Below are 16,508 nucleotides of genomic sequence, written 5' to 3' on the forward strand. Positions count from 1 at the left end.
TGTGGGATGACATCAAGAACATCATACATGAAGAAAGCAAAAAGTCATTAAGAAGACAAGAAAGAAGGAAAAGGTCAAAATGGATGTCAGAAGAGACACGAAACTTGCTCTCCAGTGTAGAGATGCTAAAGCCAGTGGAAGAAATGAGGAGGTACAAGAGCTGAACAGAAAATTTCAAAGATCAACTCGAGAAGTTAAAGCCAAATATTACAACAAAATGTGCAAAGATCTGTAATCAGAAAACCCAAAAGGAAGAACACTCATTTCTCAAGCTGGGGGAACTTAAGAAAAAATTCAAGCCTCGACTTTTGTTATTGAAGGATTCTCTGGGCAACTTAATTGAATGGTGCAGAAAGCATCAAGAGAAGATGGAAGGAATACACAAGAGTCACTGTACCAATAGGAGATGGCTAATGTTCAATCATTTCAAGAGGTACCATATGATCCAGAGCCAATGATACTGAAGAAGGAAGTCTAAGGTGCATTGAAGGAATTGGCAAAGAACAAGGCACCAGGAATTGATGAAATGAAAATTGAAATCTTTCAGGAAAGTGAGGCGGCACAGGAGACACTCACTCATCTCTGCCAAGAAGTTGGGAGACAACTATCTGGCCGAGTGATTGGAAGAGATTCATATTTGTGCCCATTCCAAAGAGAGGTGACCCAATGCAATGCGGAAATCATCGGACAATCTCTTTGATATCCCATGCGAGTAAAGTTTTACTAAAGGTAATACAGAGACGGCTACAATCATACATTGATAGAGAACTTCCAGAGGTTCAAGCCAGATTCAGAAGAGGCCGTGGAATGAGCGATATCATTGCTGATGTCCGATGGATCTTTTCTGAAAGCAGAGAATATCAGAAAGATATTCAGTATCAGAATATCAGAATGACCTGTGCTTTATTGACTACGCAAAGGCTTTCGATTGTGTGGATCATGACAAGCTATGGACAACATTGTGAAGTTTGAGTATTCTGGAACACTTAATTGTGCTCACGAGGCACAGTACTAGGCAATGTTTTATATTGTTGTACACAGTGTTGTTATGAGTCAGAACCAACTTGGAGATACCCAACAACAACTGCACTTACCCTGATCTAAACTCCTTTTTTGTGGAGTGGGGAAACTTATTAGTTAAGGAAGATAAAGCACTGGACTGCAGAGTCAGTTTGAACTGCAAAGTTGATGTTTGAAACCTACCAGCTGCTCCTCAGAAACCCTATACTGGGTTACTATGAGTTAGAACTGATCCATCAGCACTTAACAACAACCACCCTTTAATTAAGCAAAGCTTACAAACCTGCTGTCAGTATGTTTCAGGTGATTTGTGTCGCGTTGTAGGGTCAGCACTGGGTGGTGAACCACAAGTTCCACAGTTGAAACCCTCTAGCTGCTCCTTGGAAACTCTATACAGTTCACAGCTGTAACTGACTTGATGGCACTTAACAGCAACAGCAATAACTCCTGAAAAGAGCACTTGAGTGTATGTGTCCAAAGTGGGATGGTCATGGTCTGTTGGCCTGGCAGCCGTTTAGAGGCAGTTGTCTTCTGATGAAGGACAGTGAATAAGCAAGGGCAAGAAGAGACATTATTTATAGCAGGGTGATCTATGTCTAAATCCTCTGTCCATCCCTCCCTGGACAAGTGCTTAAGGAATGTGCAACAGTTTCTTTAACATTTGTGTGCTTGCTTCCTTTTTATTTTAAGAAAAATATTGTTTCTATATCATTTGTTTTCACCTGTAAGATAGTGCATATTCTTTGTAGAAAGTTTTGAAAATACAAAGAAATGAGGAGAATAAAAGCTCTGTCATCCCACTACCCAGGAGAAACCATGTTTTACATTCTCTTTCTTCCTCCCTCCCTCCACCTTTCCCTTCCTCTCTCTCTTTCTTTTCTCCTAAAGAATCATTGTAATGTAGATGTGATTTTGGCCAGCTATTTTGTTGTTGTTAGGTGCCATCGAGTTGGTACCAACTCGTAGGGACCTTATGCACAGCGGAACAAAACACTGCCTGATCCTGGGCCAAGCTCACTACTGTTGCCATGTTTGAGTCCATCAATGCTGCCACTTGGCCAATCCTTTTTTTTTTCTGACCCTCTACCCTACCAAACATGAAATCCTTCTCCAGCGACTGGTCCCTCCTGACAATATGTCCAAAGTTCTTGGCCTCCAAGGAGCACTCTGGCTGCACTTCTTCCAGAATATCTATTGGTTCTTTTGGCAGCCCATGGCACTTTCAGTAGTTTCCTTGAACATCATAACTCAAAAGTATCAATTCTTCTGCGGTCTTCCTTGTTCACTGTCCAGCTTTCGCATGCATATGAGATTATTTAAAACACCATGGCTTGCTTGGGTGAGGTGCACCTTAGTCCTCAAGCTGACGTCTTTGCTCTTCAACAATTTAAAAAGGTCTTGTGCAGCAGATTTGCCTAATGCAGTATGTCTTCTGATTTCTTGACTGCTGCTTCCATGAGTGTTGATAGTTGATCCCAGAAGAATGAAGTTCTTGACAACTTCAGTCTTTTCTCTGTTGATACGAATGTTGTTTATTGGCCAGCTACAAAGAGTCTTTTTTGCCCCCTTTCTTTAATGTGAGTCATGTTCATTGTCAGCATACTTAGAAACCAAAAGAGTTAGGACTCTGGTGAGTTCTACATCTTCATTATCCCAGCATGCAGAACCCTAGTAGTGGGTTTTAAATTTTTATCTAGTGGTTACAAATCGGGCTGCTAATCTCAAGGTCAGCAGTTCGAAACTACTAGCAGTTCCGTGGGAGAAAGATGAGGCTTTCTGCTCCCTTAAAGATTTAACAGCCTCAGAAACCCTGTGCAGGGTTTGAGTCAGAACTGAATCCACAGCACACCACCATCACCACTGGTGTAGTGGGTCAGTTGAGCCCTAGCAGGTCAAATTGGCAGAAAAATCACTTAGCAGCTTTGCTTGATAACTTGGATGGAAAAGTCAGGCAGAGCTAGTTTTAAGTTTGAAAGCCAATTCTGAATTAGATTGGTCTTAGCAAATTCATTCAGAAGCCCTGATGAAGTAATGACCAGGTATAAACTGAAAGGTCTGTGGTTTGAACCTATCTTGCTCACTCTGTGGGAGAAAGATAGGGCAGTCTGCTTCTGTAAATATTATTGTTGTTATGTGCTGTTGAGTCAGTTGTAACTCATAGTGACCCTGAATAGGGTTTTCAAGGAGCAGCTGGTTCTTTTGATCTGCAGTTCAAAGTCCAGTATTGATCCTACAGCAACATCGGTTCTCTGTTCTACAAGGTTGCTATGAGTCAGATGGCAGTGGGTTCGTTTTTTGTTTATCATACTCATTCACATTTCTGAGGAGGATTTGATATCAGTTAGTAGGCGAGGTGAGGTGAGGTATTGGAATTATGGGGCTTGTAGCTCATGAGAGATGGGTTTAGAGATGAGTGCAAAGGTAAGGGGAAGGCCTGTTTTGGGGGGTACCTGGGGCAGGGGTGAGAGGGATGGATGGCTTTATGGCTGTCAGGTCCTTCTGAACTGATGTGACTGGGTCCCTTGTCTCCAATGTTTTTGGTCGTGATGTGTCTTTCAGACTCCTTCTCCCTCACCAGGGTCTTGTGGACCTTTGGGTGCTTTTTGAAGATAGTGACTAAAGTGTGACTGTATGTTGGGGATGATAGTCAGACCTGGGACATTGCTGAGAGATGGCACCAGCTGCATTTGAACTTGGATGATTTCATCTCTTCCCAATCCTAGCAGTTTGCTTTGTGGGGCTCATCCTAGTTATAAAGTGCAGGGGCCTGGAGTAGATCCAGGGTGTGAAATAGCACCAGGTGATAGGCAGGGCCAGCTCCCTGCCTCCCCCTTCTCCTCTGCTTGTTTTTCAAGGGCATGGTCACTTTCCTAAAACCTTGCTGGCTTTGATTAAAGTGCAGGTTGCCCATCTGTGCCTGAGCGATGCCTGTCCCTGCAGATGGTGGGCCAAGAGTGTGGGGACATGGCTTCATATAGTAGGTGCAGAGCAGATGAGGACTGGTTTGGGACTCTGGGCTTACGATTCAGAAGCTGAATGCTTTTAACCAGTTAGTTAACCTTTCTGATTTTGTTTTTCTCACTTGCAGAATGGTGTATGATAAACATCTCAGGTCCCAGGTGCCTGGTAGCTCTCTGAGTGTCAGTTATGGCAGGTCACCTCAACTTCTCAGCCATCTGCACAGTGGTGGGCTATTTTGTCACTGCAGTTCTGTTTCTTCTTTTAAAGAATAGACTTTCTCAGAATAGCTTTGCCCAGGAGTCCCTGGAGTAGCCTGGTGTGCTCCCTCTCCCTCATGAAGGCAGGCAAATTTTGGTTAAAGATTCTTGTTAGTGCTCTTGCATGAATGCCCTCTGTCTTGTCCTTTTTTTTTTTAATGAGTGTGATTGAAGATGAAATCCCAGAAGGTGGCTCTACTATGGGCCCTCCCTTTTGCTGTCCTATGGTACTGGCACCCCCATCTTCTTCTTCCCATTTCTTTAATATTTGTTTATTTAAATCTTTATTTTTTTATTGTGAATTGAGTGAAGGTTTACAGAGCAGATCATTGGTTTTACACTCAACAAATCATACCCTTTGTTTCATTACATGGTTGCAATCCTCTCCCTGTACCAACAGTTAACAGCATATACCTCTCTTCACTTTAACCACTGCATTCCTCCCTGTGTCTCCTGCACCCCCATCTTTCCTCTGCCAACCTCCCTCCAGTTGTATATTGCCTGCCCCATCCGTCACCCATGTCAACCAACGTGTGTTTATCTTTTAGCACATGTATCATTTACTCATCCCCCCAAAAAAACCATCATAGATTGTCTTATTTTATCAAGAACCCCCCCCCCCACTTTTTGATGTACAAAAAACCCCAAAAACAGAACATGCAGGAATATATAATTGTTTAAACAACCAAAGGGCACATTCTGGAAGCCAGCCTCCTGGCCTCCAGCACACAGCCTTTATCTATCCAAGATTCTAGAGTCCTTAGCTGCTCTATCTCTCCATGTCATCACCTCTGCCTCCACCTCTGGTGTCACTGATTCTCTGGTTAGGGCTCATGCTTTTCTCTCTTGATGATCCTAGAGTCCCCTGTTCCTGGAATTTAAGATTAACTACTACCCCCTTTTTGTTACAGTTGTGATAACAATTACTTTTGAATCAAATGAATCCAACATCCCATCTCCTTTAGCCAGATCCATTTTGACAAGAGGAAAACTATTCAGTGGGGAGTCTACCTTCCCCCCGACACATTGAAAGTAAATTCCCTCTTGAAAACTTGTAAACCAGTAACTTCATTGCCCCCCTTTGAGGTTGTTGTTGTTGTTATGTGCCGTCGAGTCGGTTCCGACCCATAGCGACCCTGTACAGGGTTTCCGAGGGTGTAAATCTTTACGGGAGTAGAAAACCTCATCTTTCTCCCGCGGAGCGGCTGGTAGTTTCGAACCGCTGAGCGTAAGTAAGGTTCGCAGCCCGATTCGTAACCACTACGCTACCAGAACTCCTTTGAGGTAGCCAGTGTCTAAGTTGCCTGTACCTATCAACCCTGTGTACAGAGGGGATAGGTTTGATCCATGGAGACTCCTTCACTCTTGGTTGGTATTTTGTGCTACTACATCCATAAGTTGGAGAGTAAATAAGGAAGACCGTAGAAGAATTGATGCTTTTGAGTTATGGTGTTGGAGGAGAATATTGAAAGTGCCATGGGCTGCCCATAGAACCAACAGATCTGTGTTAGAAGAAGTGCAGCCAGAGTGCTCCTTAGAGGCCAGGATGGTCAAACACCGTTTCTCATACTTTGGACATATTGTCAGAAGGGACCAGTCACTGGAGAAGGATGTCATGTTTGGTATGGTGGCAGGTCAAGAAAAAGAGAAAGACCCCCAATGAGATGGATTGGCCAAGTGTCAGCATCAATGGACTCAAGCATGGCAACAATAGTGAGGTTGGCCCAGGATCGGGCAGTGTTTCGTTCTGTTGTTCATTAAGGTCGCTATGAGTTGGCACCAACTTGATGGCACCTAACAACAACAACAACATCCATAAGTATAGTTCAGATTCATCAAATTGCAGCAATTTACACTTGTTTCCTTTATCAAATTTCTTTATCTTCCTCTAGTCTAGTTCTGATCATCAAGCCATCAAAGCTGCGTCAGATGGGTACTATCCGCCAGTTTGGGTGTTCTCGTGTGTCTCCCCTCACTTCATATCAGCTGGACGGACACTTCACTCTTGGCTCTAGTCCTCCAGGCTAGGTCCTTGTCCATGGGCTCAGGAGTCCCCAAGTCTAACCATACTTTGGACCAGTGAGCCCTTCCTCTTCTCTCTCTCATCTCAAGCTCTACAGGAGTCTAATGGAATGTGGTCGTACTCAGCCCTTATCTTCATTGCTGCCTTTCCCCCACTTCCACTTACCAGTAGACCGATGCTGTCGCCAGCAAGCTTACATGCCTTCTCGTGTGTTCCCTTTGAGTTTCACACATCCATCATCTTGAACTTAGATCTCATCTTCCCTGCTAAACTAATCTATGCAACTCCTCCTAGCCAGAGTGCTCTTGTGATGCTTCCTAGTATCCTACTGTCCTTTTTATTTCAATGACCAATATGTTAACAGATCTTATCTTAACCCTCCAGCACACTGCTCCTAATAGCCCATGGCCATCAAGTTGATTTAGACACATAGCTAGGAGTAGAACTGCTTTCTAGAGTTTTTAAGACTGCAAATCTTTTTGGGAGCAGATTACCTCAACTTCCTCCCATGCAACAGCTTGTGGGTTTGACTTGTTGAACTTGCAGTAAGCAGGGCTCCATCTTTTTTTAATGGTGGTGGCTGTGGTGTGCCATTGAGTTGGTTTGGACTCATAGCAACCCTGTATAGGTTTTCTGAGGCTGTGAATCTTTATGGGAGCAGAAAGCCTCATCTTCCTCCCATAGAGCGGCCTGAAGATTTGAGCTTCTGCCCTTGTGATTAGTAGCCCAACTTATAACCCACTATGGTACTAGAGCTCCTTCTGCTGCTCTTAGGGACTTACTATAAGTCCTTGGTTAATTGACAACATATGCCCTGTGTAGAGTGAGGTACCTCTGTGTAAAGTGACTTTCATATATTCTGGACCCTGAGCATTATTAAGAAGTATGTCTTACATTGTGGCTCAGTGGAGCAAGAGAGAGAGAAGTGCGCATACACAGACAGGCACTACACACATACAGGTGAGACTAATTTCACTACACTTTACTGTGCACTCTGACACTTTCTTTTCTACATCGTGTTGTTGCTTGCTTTTAGTCTTGGTCGGGATCTTCTAAATTGATTGCACTTTGGGTCTGGACTGCTGTTTGAAAAATATTGGCTTGGTGAATCGTTAAACGGGAGGGTGGGAGAAAGGTGGCTTTCTGCTTGCCCCTCAGCCTGTGGTGGCACCGCTGCTGTGAGTGGCCTTAAACCCCTTCAGGGAGCAGCTTCAGAAACTGAGATGCTCACTCTCAATATAATTTGGGGGTAGAGGAATGAACACTGGGCTAGGAGTCAGTTCACCTGTCTATGCCTCAGTTTTTCATAGGGTTGTGCAGCCTATGTGAAGAGCTATGTGAGCAGAGTGAGTGTGGTGGAGTGTGGTGCCTGGTGCATGGTACCAGTTCAACAGCTCCTTGATTGAATTGCAAATCTTTCATTCTGTCCTTAGTGCCTAGGAGTGCCAAGTGTCACTCTAGAGTCCATTTGACTCTGGGCCTTTCTTATTTTCTCTCAGTCTGCCTGGATACAGGGGAAGTTGGGAAAAAAACAGTTACCTTCAGCTCAGCATTTGTGTGTACTGTGAGTGTGACGTTTGCCTCTTCTCTTCCAGTCCTGAAGGTTGGCTACCATGTTGGGGGACACCATCATGGTAATCAAAGGCCTTGCCAAGCTGACCCAGGCAGCCCTGGAGACCCATCTGCAGCACTTGGGCCTCAGCGGGGAGCTTGTCATGGCAGCCAGGTCCCTGCAGGCCACAGCTGAGCAGCAGTTCAGCATGATCTTTGGTGGGGTACAGGTAAGAAGGCCTCCTTGGCTGTAAGAGGGGTACTGGCGGGAGGAGGTTTGTAGTATTGGGTGACATAAGAGGGTGAACCTGGACCACAACCATGGTGACTGGCTTTGTAGCCTGAGCCAGAGTCCACAGGTCAGTGTGTGGGCTTTCTTGCTGTGGCCAGTGAGGGCCCTTTGTGATGCTGTGGTTCACTTTGTTTTAGCTGTAGCATGCATCACAGAGATGGAAAGAACTCCCAGCATTCCTTGTTACTCAGATTAGTGACTAACATCGCACTCTTGTTATTTAGATTAGTGACTAACGTTGTTGTTTCGTGCCATGGAGTCTGTTTGACTCATAAAGAGGCTGTACAGGGTTTCCTAGGCTGTAAATCTTTATGGGAGCAGAAAGCCTCATCTTTCTCCCGCGGAACAGCTGGTAATTTTGAACTGCTGACCTTGAGATTAGCAGCCCGATTCGTAACCACTACACTACCAGAGCTACCAGAGCTCCTTAGTGACTAGCATAGTACTCTTGTTATTCAGATCAGTGGTTCACTTGACTGAAGCCATACCCAAGTACCCAACCAGGGGGCAGGACCAAAGCCCTGTCCTGTAGGGAGTTCCTGGTGACCTCTCAGTCTGGTATATTGTTGTTAGGTGCCACCAAGTCAGTACCAACCCATAGCAACCTTATGCACAGTAGAACGAAACACTGCCCAATCCTGGGCCAACCTCACTACTGTTGCCACGCTTGAGTCCATTGATGCTGCCACTTGGCCAATCCATCTCGTTGCGTGTCTTCCTCTTTTTATCTGACCCTCCACCTTACCAAACATGATATCCTTCTCCAGTGACTGGTCCCTTCTGACAATATGTCTGAGTCTGGCATAGTTTTAGTTAAAACATAATAAATCCACCAAGAAGTAAGTTACAATCACCTGTATTTTTAAGAGGGTGAATAAAAGGAACTCTGTGATGCTTCCTTCAGTAAAGCAGTTTGTGTGGAATGGGGTTTTACATGTCTCTGTGTGTATGTGCATGTCTGTGTGTGTCTCTGCGTGCTTGCACATGTGTCTGTAAGACTTGTGGTTATTATGTAACAGGACCAGTCTCAGACCTGTGCTTTTACCTGTTGTCTGGGATGAGTTGTGGCCCTGGCCACATCATTTGGTGCCTTTTCTATTGAGGAACCTTTGCCTTCCTGCTGGGAGCTTTTTGTTTGGAAACTCAGGAAATGAGACTGCCCAGCTCACCTGGAGTTACCCAGAAGGAAGATGGAGTGCTGGACTGTGGATAGGCTTCTTCCCGAGAGGCAAAAGAGGCCTTCTGTCTGGGTTTCCTTACCTCTTCCTCTTTCCCCCTCTTCTCACCCCTCAGATAGCCTAGGGTCTTGGGGTCTGGGCAGGGCAGGTCCCCAGCACAGTCACTTAGATATAGGATGATGGTCCAGCACCATGAAGGAGGCATGTGAATAGTGTGATGACTTCCAGTGTGCTTCCTCTCACTCCCTAAACATTAGATTTTGGCGTCTACCCTCTTCCTGAGGGGACAAAGGATCAAACAACTCTAGGAACTTGTTGCCTCAGTTTCTGCAAGTATTTGTGTATGGAATCATTCAGCAGAATCTGTGGGGTTGAATAGGCATATTATAGGTAATGGTGGTGTGGGGCCAGGTGACTGTCACCAGAGGTATGGAACAAAGGGGCCCTGCCATGCCTCACATGACCCCGTCCCAAACTCTCTCACTTCAGGGTTCTCTGTTAATCTTAAGAGGTGTCCAGTGGATTGAAATATGGTTTATTTCTGCTCTGAGTAAGTTTGGTCAGGCACCCTTGTGATAACCAACTAATCCAGCCTACGATCTGGATCCCTGCTACACCTTTTGCAGGTTGTGGCCTTGACTTAATTACTTCAGCTTGCTTAACCTCAGTTTGCCAGTTTGTGAAATGAGAGTGAAAGCCAGTCTTCAAATCCCATGAGCTTTATCTTGCTGAGCGAGTGGCCGTAGGCCAGCTGTCTTTGTGTGACCTGCAGCAATCCAGTCATTATGGGCATTGGTACATGTCAGTGAGTCCAGACCACTAACCTCCCTCCAGGAGTCCACATTGCTATAATTATAGTCTCCTTGACACTGTTTCCCTGCCCTGTTAGGTCATCTTCTGTGGCCCTACATGACTGACTGTGGGGAGTCCTGCTTTCAAATGAGGAAGTAGCAGAGAGGCTCAGAAAACTCACTCAGGTTCACCTGGTGTTCAAGAGTCTAAGGAACCTAGCCAACATGAGGGACCAGTGACTATTAGAAAACATGGTATATTATGTGTCTTGGTTCCTACGGCTGCCATACCAAAAGAAATGCCACATGAATAGAAACTTTATTTTCTCTCAGTTCTGGAGATGAGACGTCTAAAACAGGGTCTCACCATGGGGATTTTTTTTCTGTGGCCTCTCCTAGTTTCTATTGTTCCTGGTCTTGTATACAATTCCTCACGTGGCATTGGTCTCTCTATCTCTAGTTTGCTCTTTTTATAACTCACAGAAGATTAGGTGTAGGACCCACCCTACACTGGTATGACTTCATTACTTTAACATAGAAAGCCCTATTTCTTAGCAGGTACAGGGCCCAAAATTTCAGTGCTTATTTTTGGGGGACACAAGTCAATCTGTAACAGTTCAGTGTCTTGTGTGTCTGTGGATGTCTCTGTGTATCTGTATGTGTCTGTGTCCTCTCACTGCCATCCACTGTACCCTGAGCTCCTGGGACTGCCTGGTTTGGCCCTAGTATGATGAACAATCTTGAGTGCCAACATTAGAAAGTAGTGCCTGGAGTGGGCACAGGGGTCCCTAGTCTGTGTGATTCCCTTTGGTTCTCCCTGGTCTTTAGCTGTGCTTTCACTTTACAAAGTTCCCTATTCCCAGTGCTATGGTTCACCTTCCCCACAGCCCCTTTGTAACTATGATTTCCAGGTGAGGAGCTTGTTCCCAGGAGAGCTGTTGCATTTGTTTACCTGGTCCCAGCTTGGCTCATGGCAGAGCTCATTGGTCATGTGGGGTTGGCTGTGAGGAGCATGTGGCAGAACCTGCAGAAGCAGGAGTAGGATCTGGGTCTTCTGGCTTTGGGGCCTGGAGCAACACTGTGTCTTCCCTTGGAGGGCTGAGAGAGCAGCAGTGTTCCCCTCATCTCTTCTGAGTGCTATTTGTTCCCTGCAGGGTCAGAATAAACATGAAGAGCCTTATGCTGAGAGCTTCGAAGACCTGGAGGCAGAAGTCCACTTCTCAGGGCCACAGGCAGCAGGAGACTCTGCAGATTTCACTGCCGTCTCCTCTCCTGACCCATCATCCTTACCACCACTGGACCAGACCTGCAGCGAGGGCCCAGCTCCTGCCTACAAGACCAGTGGACCCTTAAGTAAAGCTGGGCTCCATGGCCAGGCTGCCTCTCCTCTGAGCCAGATGAATGGGAAGTTCTTTGCAGACCACCGAGACCCATTCTCTGCCATGGGAATTCAGCAAAGATTTTTCCACCAAGACCAGTCACCTGTAGGGGGCCTCACAGCAGAGGACATTGAAAAGGCCCGGCAGGCCAAGGCACGCCCTGAGGGCAAGCCCCACAAGCAGATGGTATGTCCTGGAGGCCTGAGCGGGCTGTGTGGGGACTGTGGAGCACTATGTCAGGGTCCCTCGTGCTTGGACATCATGGACTGGGGTGTTAGGAACACAGGAGACCTCCTGCGGGCATGTGCTGTGAGACGGCTTCTGCTTCTGTGGGTAGGGATTGCCCTGTTTGCTGACCCCATGAGCTCTCTCTTTCTTCCTCCAGCTCAGTGAGCGAGCACGGGAGCGGAAGGTGCCAGTTACACGCATTGGTCGGCTGGCCAACTTTGGAGGTAAGGTGCTCTTGCAACTCCTGTCCTCACCGAGTAGAGTAGGAGTTACCCCTAGGACTTGATGGATGTGGGAGAGGGAGGGAGGATGGATCAGCCCGTGTCAGTGGCTGCTGGTGTGTGGCAGGGCTGCGGCTCCACAGTGTTTTCCACCTGGTAGACGGTCTGGTTCCTGGAGAGCAGCTCTGTTTCTGCTGATGGCTAGAGGCTGGTGTGTAGGTGATGATCCGCCTTGAAGGGCAGCTTGAATTGCTTCTCAGGCCACCCAGGGGACAGTGTCTGCAGCATCAGCTTCTTCTGCTTTAGCCTCATTGCTTCTGCAAGAAGGAGGAGGCCAGGTAGTAAGGAGAATTCCTCCCTGAGGCTTTTTAGCAACTGAATAGAGTGTTTCTTTCCCTGGAACCAGCCAATTGAGGGACCCATTTGTTGGATCCTGGAGCAGTGCATCTGTGGTAATGGTGCTGCAGCCTGTCAGCGTCCTTTAAGGTCCATTTTAATATTCTGTAGAGTGTGAGCATCATTTGTACTATTGGTTGGGCTCTTGAGTAACCATTGTGTCTCGTACTTCTGTCTTTTCTATGAGTGAAAAGATTATTTTATAGTAAAACTTATGGCAATTGTATTTAAAATACAAAATTGCTTGAAATATATATAGCATAAGATTTAGCATTTTAATAATTTTTAAGTGTACAGCTCTGAATCATTATTTACAATCATCATGTTGTTCATCCCAAAAATTTTTATCATCCTAAACAGAAACTGTGTACTTATTAAGCAATAACTCCCCATTCCCCCTTCTCCCCAACTCCTGCTAGCCACTAATCTACTTTTTTTTTTTTTTAACTTATTTTTTCACTAATCTACTCTTGTTGTTGTTGTTGTTAAGTACCGTCGAGTTGGTTCAGACTCATAGTGACCCTGTATAGGGTTTCCAAGGAACAGCTGGTGAATTTGAACTATTGACCTTGCAGTTCAAACTGATCTTGCGATCCATACATTATCCCACAGTGTCACACCAGTGCTCTCCTTTTAGCCTCTATGAATTTGCCTGTTCTAGATATTTCACGTAAGTAGACTCACACAATAATTGTCCTTTTCTGCTTATTTCACTTTGCATAATGCTGTCGGCAGTCATCCAAGATGTAGCATTCATCCAACCTTCATTTTAAATGTATGAGTAATATTCCATTGTTTGTGTCACATTTTGATTATCTAGTGTAGTGGTTACGAATCGGGCTGCGAACCCTAACGTCAGCGGTTCAAAACTACCAGCCGTTCCGCGGGAGAAAGATGAGGTTTTCTGCTCCTGTAAAGATTTACACCCTCGGAAACCCTGTACAGGGTCGCTATGGGTCGGAACCTACTCGACGGCACTTAACAACAACAACAAGTCATCTGATGGTGGACATTTAGATGACCTCTATCTTTTGGCTATTGTGAATATTGCTACTATGGACATGTATCTGCTTTTAAAAAAATAGACTTTATTGTGTTTTCAGTTGAAGTTTACACAGCAAATTAGGTTCTCGTTTAATAATTTCAACACAGTTTTTCAGCGATTCTAAATACATGCTCAGAAACATTAATGGTTGCATTTTTCAGTGTGTCAGCTTTTATTTCCATTCAGGTTGCTCTGTTTCCAGTGACCTAGTTTCTGTTCCCCTTTGCCTTCTTATCTTTGCTGTACAATAAATGTTGACCATTTGCTGTCTTATAGAGATATTTTTTTTAAAGGAGCACAGTACTAACATAAATTGTTTATTTTGTGAGCTAATCTGTTATTTAGCTAAATGGTGACCTCATGGAATAGTTTTGGTTTAAGGGTTAAGGAATATCAGAGAGCAATAGTAGTCTCAGGGAGTTCTTCAGACTCACCCTGTCCAATAAGACTGGACTTTTTAAAGAGTTTTTGAGTTTTATTTCACGTTTTGTTTCTCTTCTATCTGAATTCATCTGCTCTGTTCCTGATCAGAATGGTCTTTAGTGGTAGCTGGGCACCATCTAGTTCTGGTCTCAGGGTAGATGAGATTGTGGTTAATGTAGATTAGTTTTTAGACTAGTTTTTTTCTCTGAATCTTTGGTTTCCTTCTTTTTTATTCAGGACACATAAAGAACAAAAATTGTGTCTTACATGACCACTTGCAAGCTTTTAAGACCTCTTACCTATACTCAGAAAACCAGGATGTAGTATTTAAACTTTATGTACCCTATTATAGCAATTGATTGAGTTGTCTCCTGAGACTGTGGTCCTGAGCCTTTACAACCTATAAACCAATCCTATAAGGGTGGTGTGTAATTAATTCTAAGAAGTATCTGTGCGCCCTAAAACACTCAGTGTGATAGATTAACACAATGACTGCAACAGTGGACTCTAACATAATGATTATGAGGATAGCAATGTTTCATGAGTTGAAACTGACTCGGTAGTACCTAATAACATGTGCTTTATTGATTATATGTATATATATGGATACATATGCTTGCATGTGGAGTCCTGGTGTGGCACTGTGCCTAAATATGCTAGACTTGAATCACAAAGTCAGTGATTCAAGTTCACCAGTTAATCTGAGGAGACCCTATACAGGGCTGCTGTGGGTCGTAACTAATTCAACAACACTTAGTAGCAACAACAGCAACATGTTTACATATATACCTGGGGGCTTCAAAAGTTTATTAAAACATTCCACTGCCTTTTAACTCCATGTTTCAAACAGTGAACTTTTTGGAATCCCCTTGTATACATGTGATACAGATACATCTGTATATCACATGGAGTCCTGATGTGGTGCTATGCGTTAATGCGCTGGACTGCAAAGCTGTTTGAACTGAAAGGGCAGTTGTTTAATCACTAGCTGCTCTTCAGGAACCCTATACAGGGTCACTATGAGTCAGAATCAACTTGACAGTACTTAACAACAACATATATCACATACACAAATTTATATACTTACACACATGTAAACCACACTCATGTTTTTTACTTCTTGCTATTGCAAAGTATATATGAGAGGGCTTCAGAAAGTTCATGAAAAAATGGGATTGAAAGGTAATGGAATTTTCCCATCATTTTTGTTAAGTCCCCTTGTATGTCATAGCATTTCCCAAAAACATCCTTTTTTGGTTGGGTATGTCTTAGTTACATCATTTACTTTGGTCACTTAACCCACATCTGGTGTTACCTTTCTGTCTTAGGCTGGATTTTCTAGAGAAGCAAAACCAATGAAACATATGTATTTATATATATGAAGAGAAGTTTATTATCAAGTAAATAAATGGCTCACAATTGTGAAGTCTCAGGTCCCCAGCCGAAGAGAAAGAGCTAGAGCCTTTCCCAAGTGTCTGTTATTGGGAGCATGCTACACTTCCAAGGAATCATCCCTTCAGTTGATTGGCTGCTCATAGCCATTCATCATAGAGTTAACTATGCCTGTATTAGGTTTCCTCACCATAAGCGCATCCTAAGTGCTAAACTGTGAGAATCCTGGCCTAGTCAAGTTGACACAGAACCCCTAACTATTACACTTTGCTATCACCAAAAATAAAAAGTGCCTACTATCTGGAGTCCTGGTGTGGTGCTGTGGGTTAATATTCCAGCCTGCAAAACCGTTTGAACTGCAAGGTCAGCGGTTCAAGCTTACCAGTTACTCCTTGGAAGCCCTATACAGGGTCGCTATGGGTCGGAACAGACTCGACGGCACTTAACACCAACAACTATGTGGAGAGTGATTACCACTTACCTTTCCCTGGTAACCACAAGTGAATGTTGGCTTCAGTATGCATGTGTACCTATTCTTGTTTTTTTATAATAGTGATATCATTTTGTATTTGTCCTTTTTTTGATTGGCTTATTTTACTTAGTATAATGTCCTCTGAATTCATTCACATTAGAATATATTTTGAGAACTTACTTTTTTTTATGATTGCATAATGTTCCATTGTGTGTGTGTGTATACCACATTTTATTTATACAGTCATTCACTTACAGGTACTTACTTATTTTCATCTTTTGACTGTTGTGAATAGTGCTGTAATGAACATAGGTCTGTTTAAGTCACTTCTAGTAGATTTCTAGGGTACGGAGCTCTAGAGTATAACATAGTGGTTATCAGTCAGGCTGCCAACCTTAAGGTCAGCAGTTTGAAACTACCAGCTGCTCTGCGGGAGAAAGATGAGGTGTTCTGCTCCTGTAAAGATTTACAGCCTCGGAACCGACTCCACAGTACTTAACAACACACCTGGAAGTGGAATTGCTCGATCATAACGTAGGGAGTTCAAGTGTTTTGAGGACTTGCCATAATGCTTTCCATTATGACTCCAGCATTTTACAGTCCCACCAGCAGTGGATAAAGCTTCCATTCTCCCCACATTTGTTGTTGTTGTTAGGTTTGCCAGTGGTCTGTCAATTTTGTTAATCCTTTCAAAGAACCAGCTTCTTGTCCTGTTGATTGTTTTCTATAGTTTTTCTGTTTTCTATCTCATTTATTTCTGCTTTAATCTTTATTATTTCTTTTGGTGACTGTAGGTTCCCTCTGTTGGTCTGTTTGTAATTGTTGGAGATGCTGTGTTAATGTGTTAATTTTGGTTCTTTCTTCTTTTTGGATGTGTGC

At 44.1% G+C, this 16,508-nt stretch overlaps 1 protein-coding gene across 1 annotated transcript in view; it reads left to right on the forward strand.

The window, feature by feature from the left end:
• Positions 1–7,871: 7,871 nt before the first annotated feature.
• Positions 7,872–16,508, forward strand: part of ADCK3 (aarF domain containing kinase 3) — a 48,078-nt gene continuing 39,441 nt past the window's right edge. The window contains exons 1-3 of the mRNA XM_006871262.1: positions 7,872–8,042; positions 11,228–11,638; positions 11,838–11,904. Coding sequence (XP_006871324.1) covers positions 7,875–8,042; positions 11,228–11,638; positions 11,838–11,904 — 646 coding nt within the window. The 5' untranslated portion in view covers positions 7,872–7,874. The remainder of the gene's footprint in view (positions 8,043–11,227; positions 11,639–11,837; positions 11,905–16,508) is intronic.

The sequence above is a fragment of the Chrysochloris asiatica genome, unplaced genomic scaffold (genome assembly GCF_000296735.1).
Source record: "Chrysochloris asiatica unplaced genomic scaffold, ChrAsi1.0 scaffold00165, whole genome shotgun sequence".
In the NCBI taxonomy this organism is placed as follows: Eukaryota; Metazoa; Chordata; class Mammalia; order Afrosoricida; family Chrysochloridae; genus Chrysochloris; species Chrysochloris asiatica.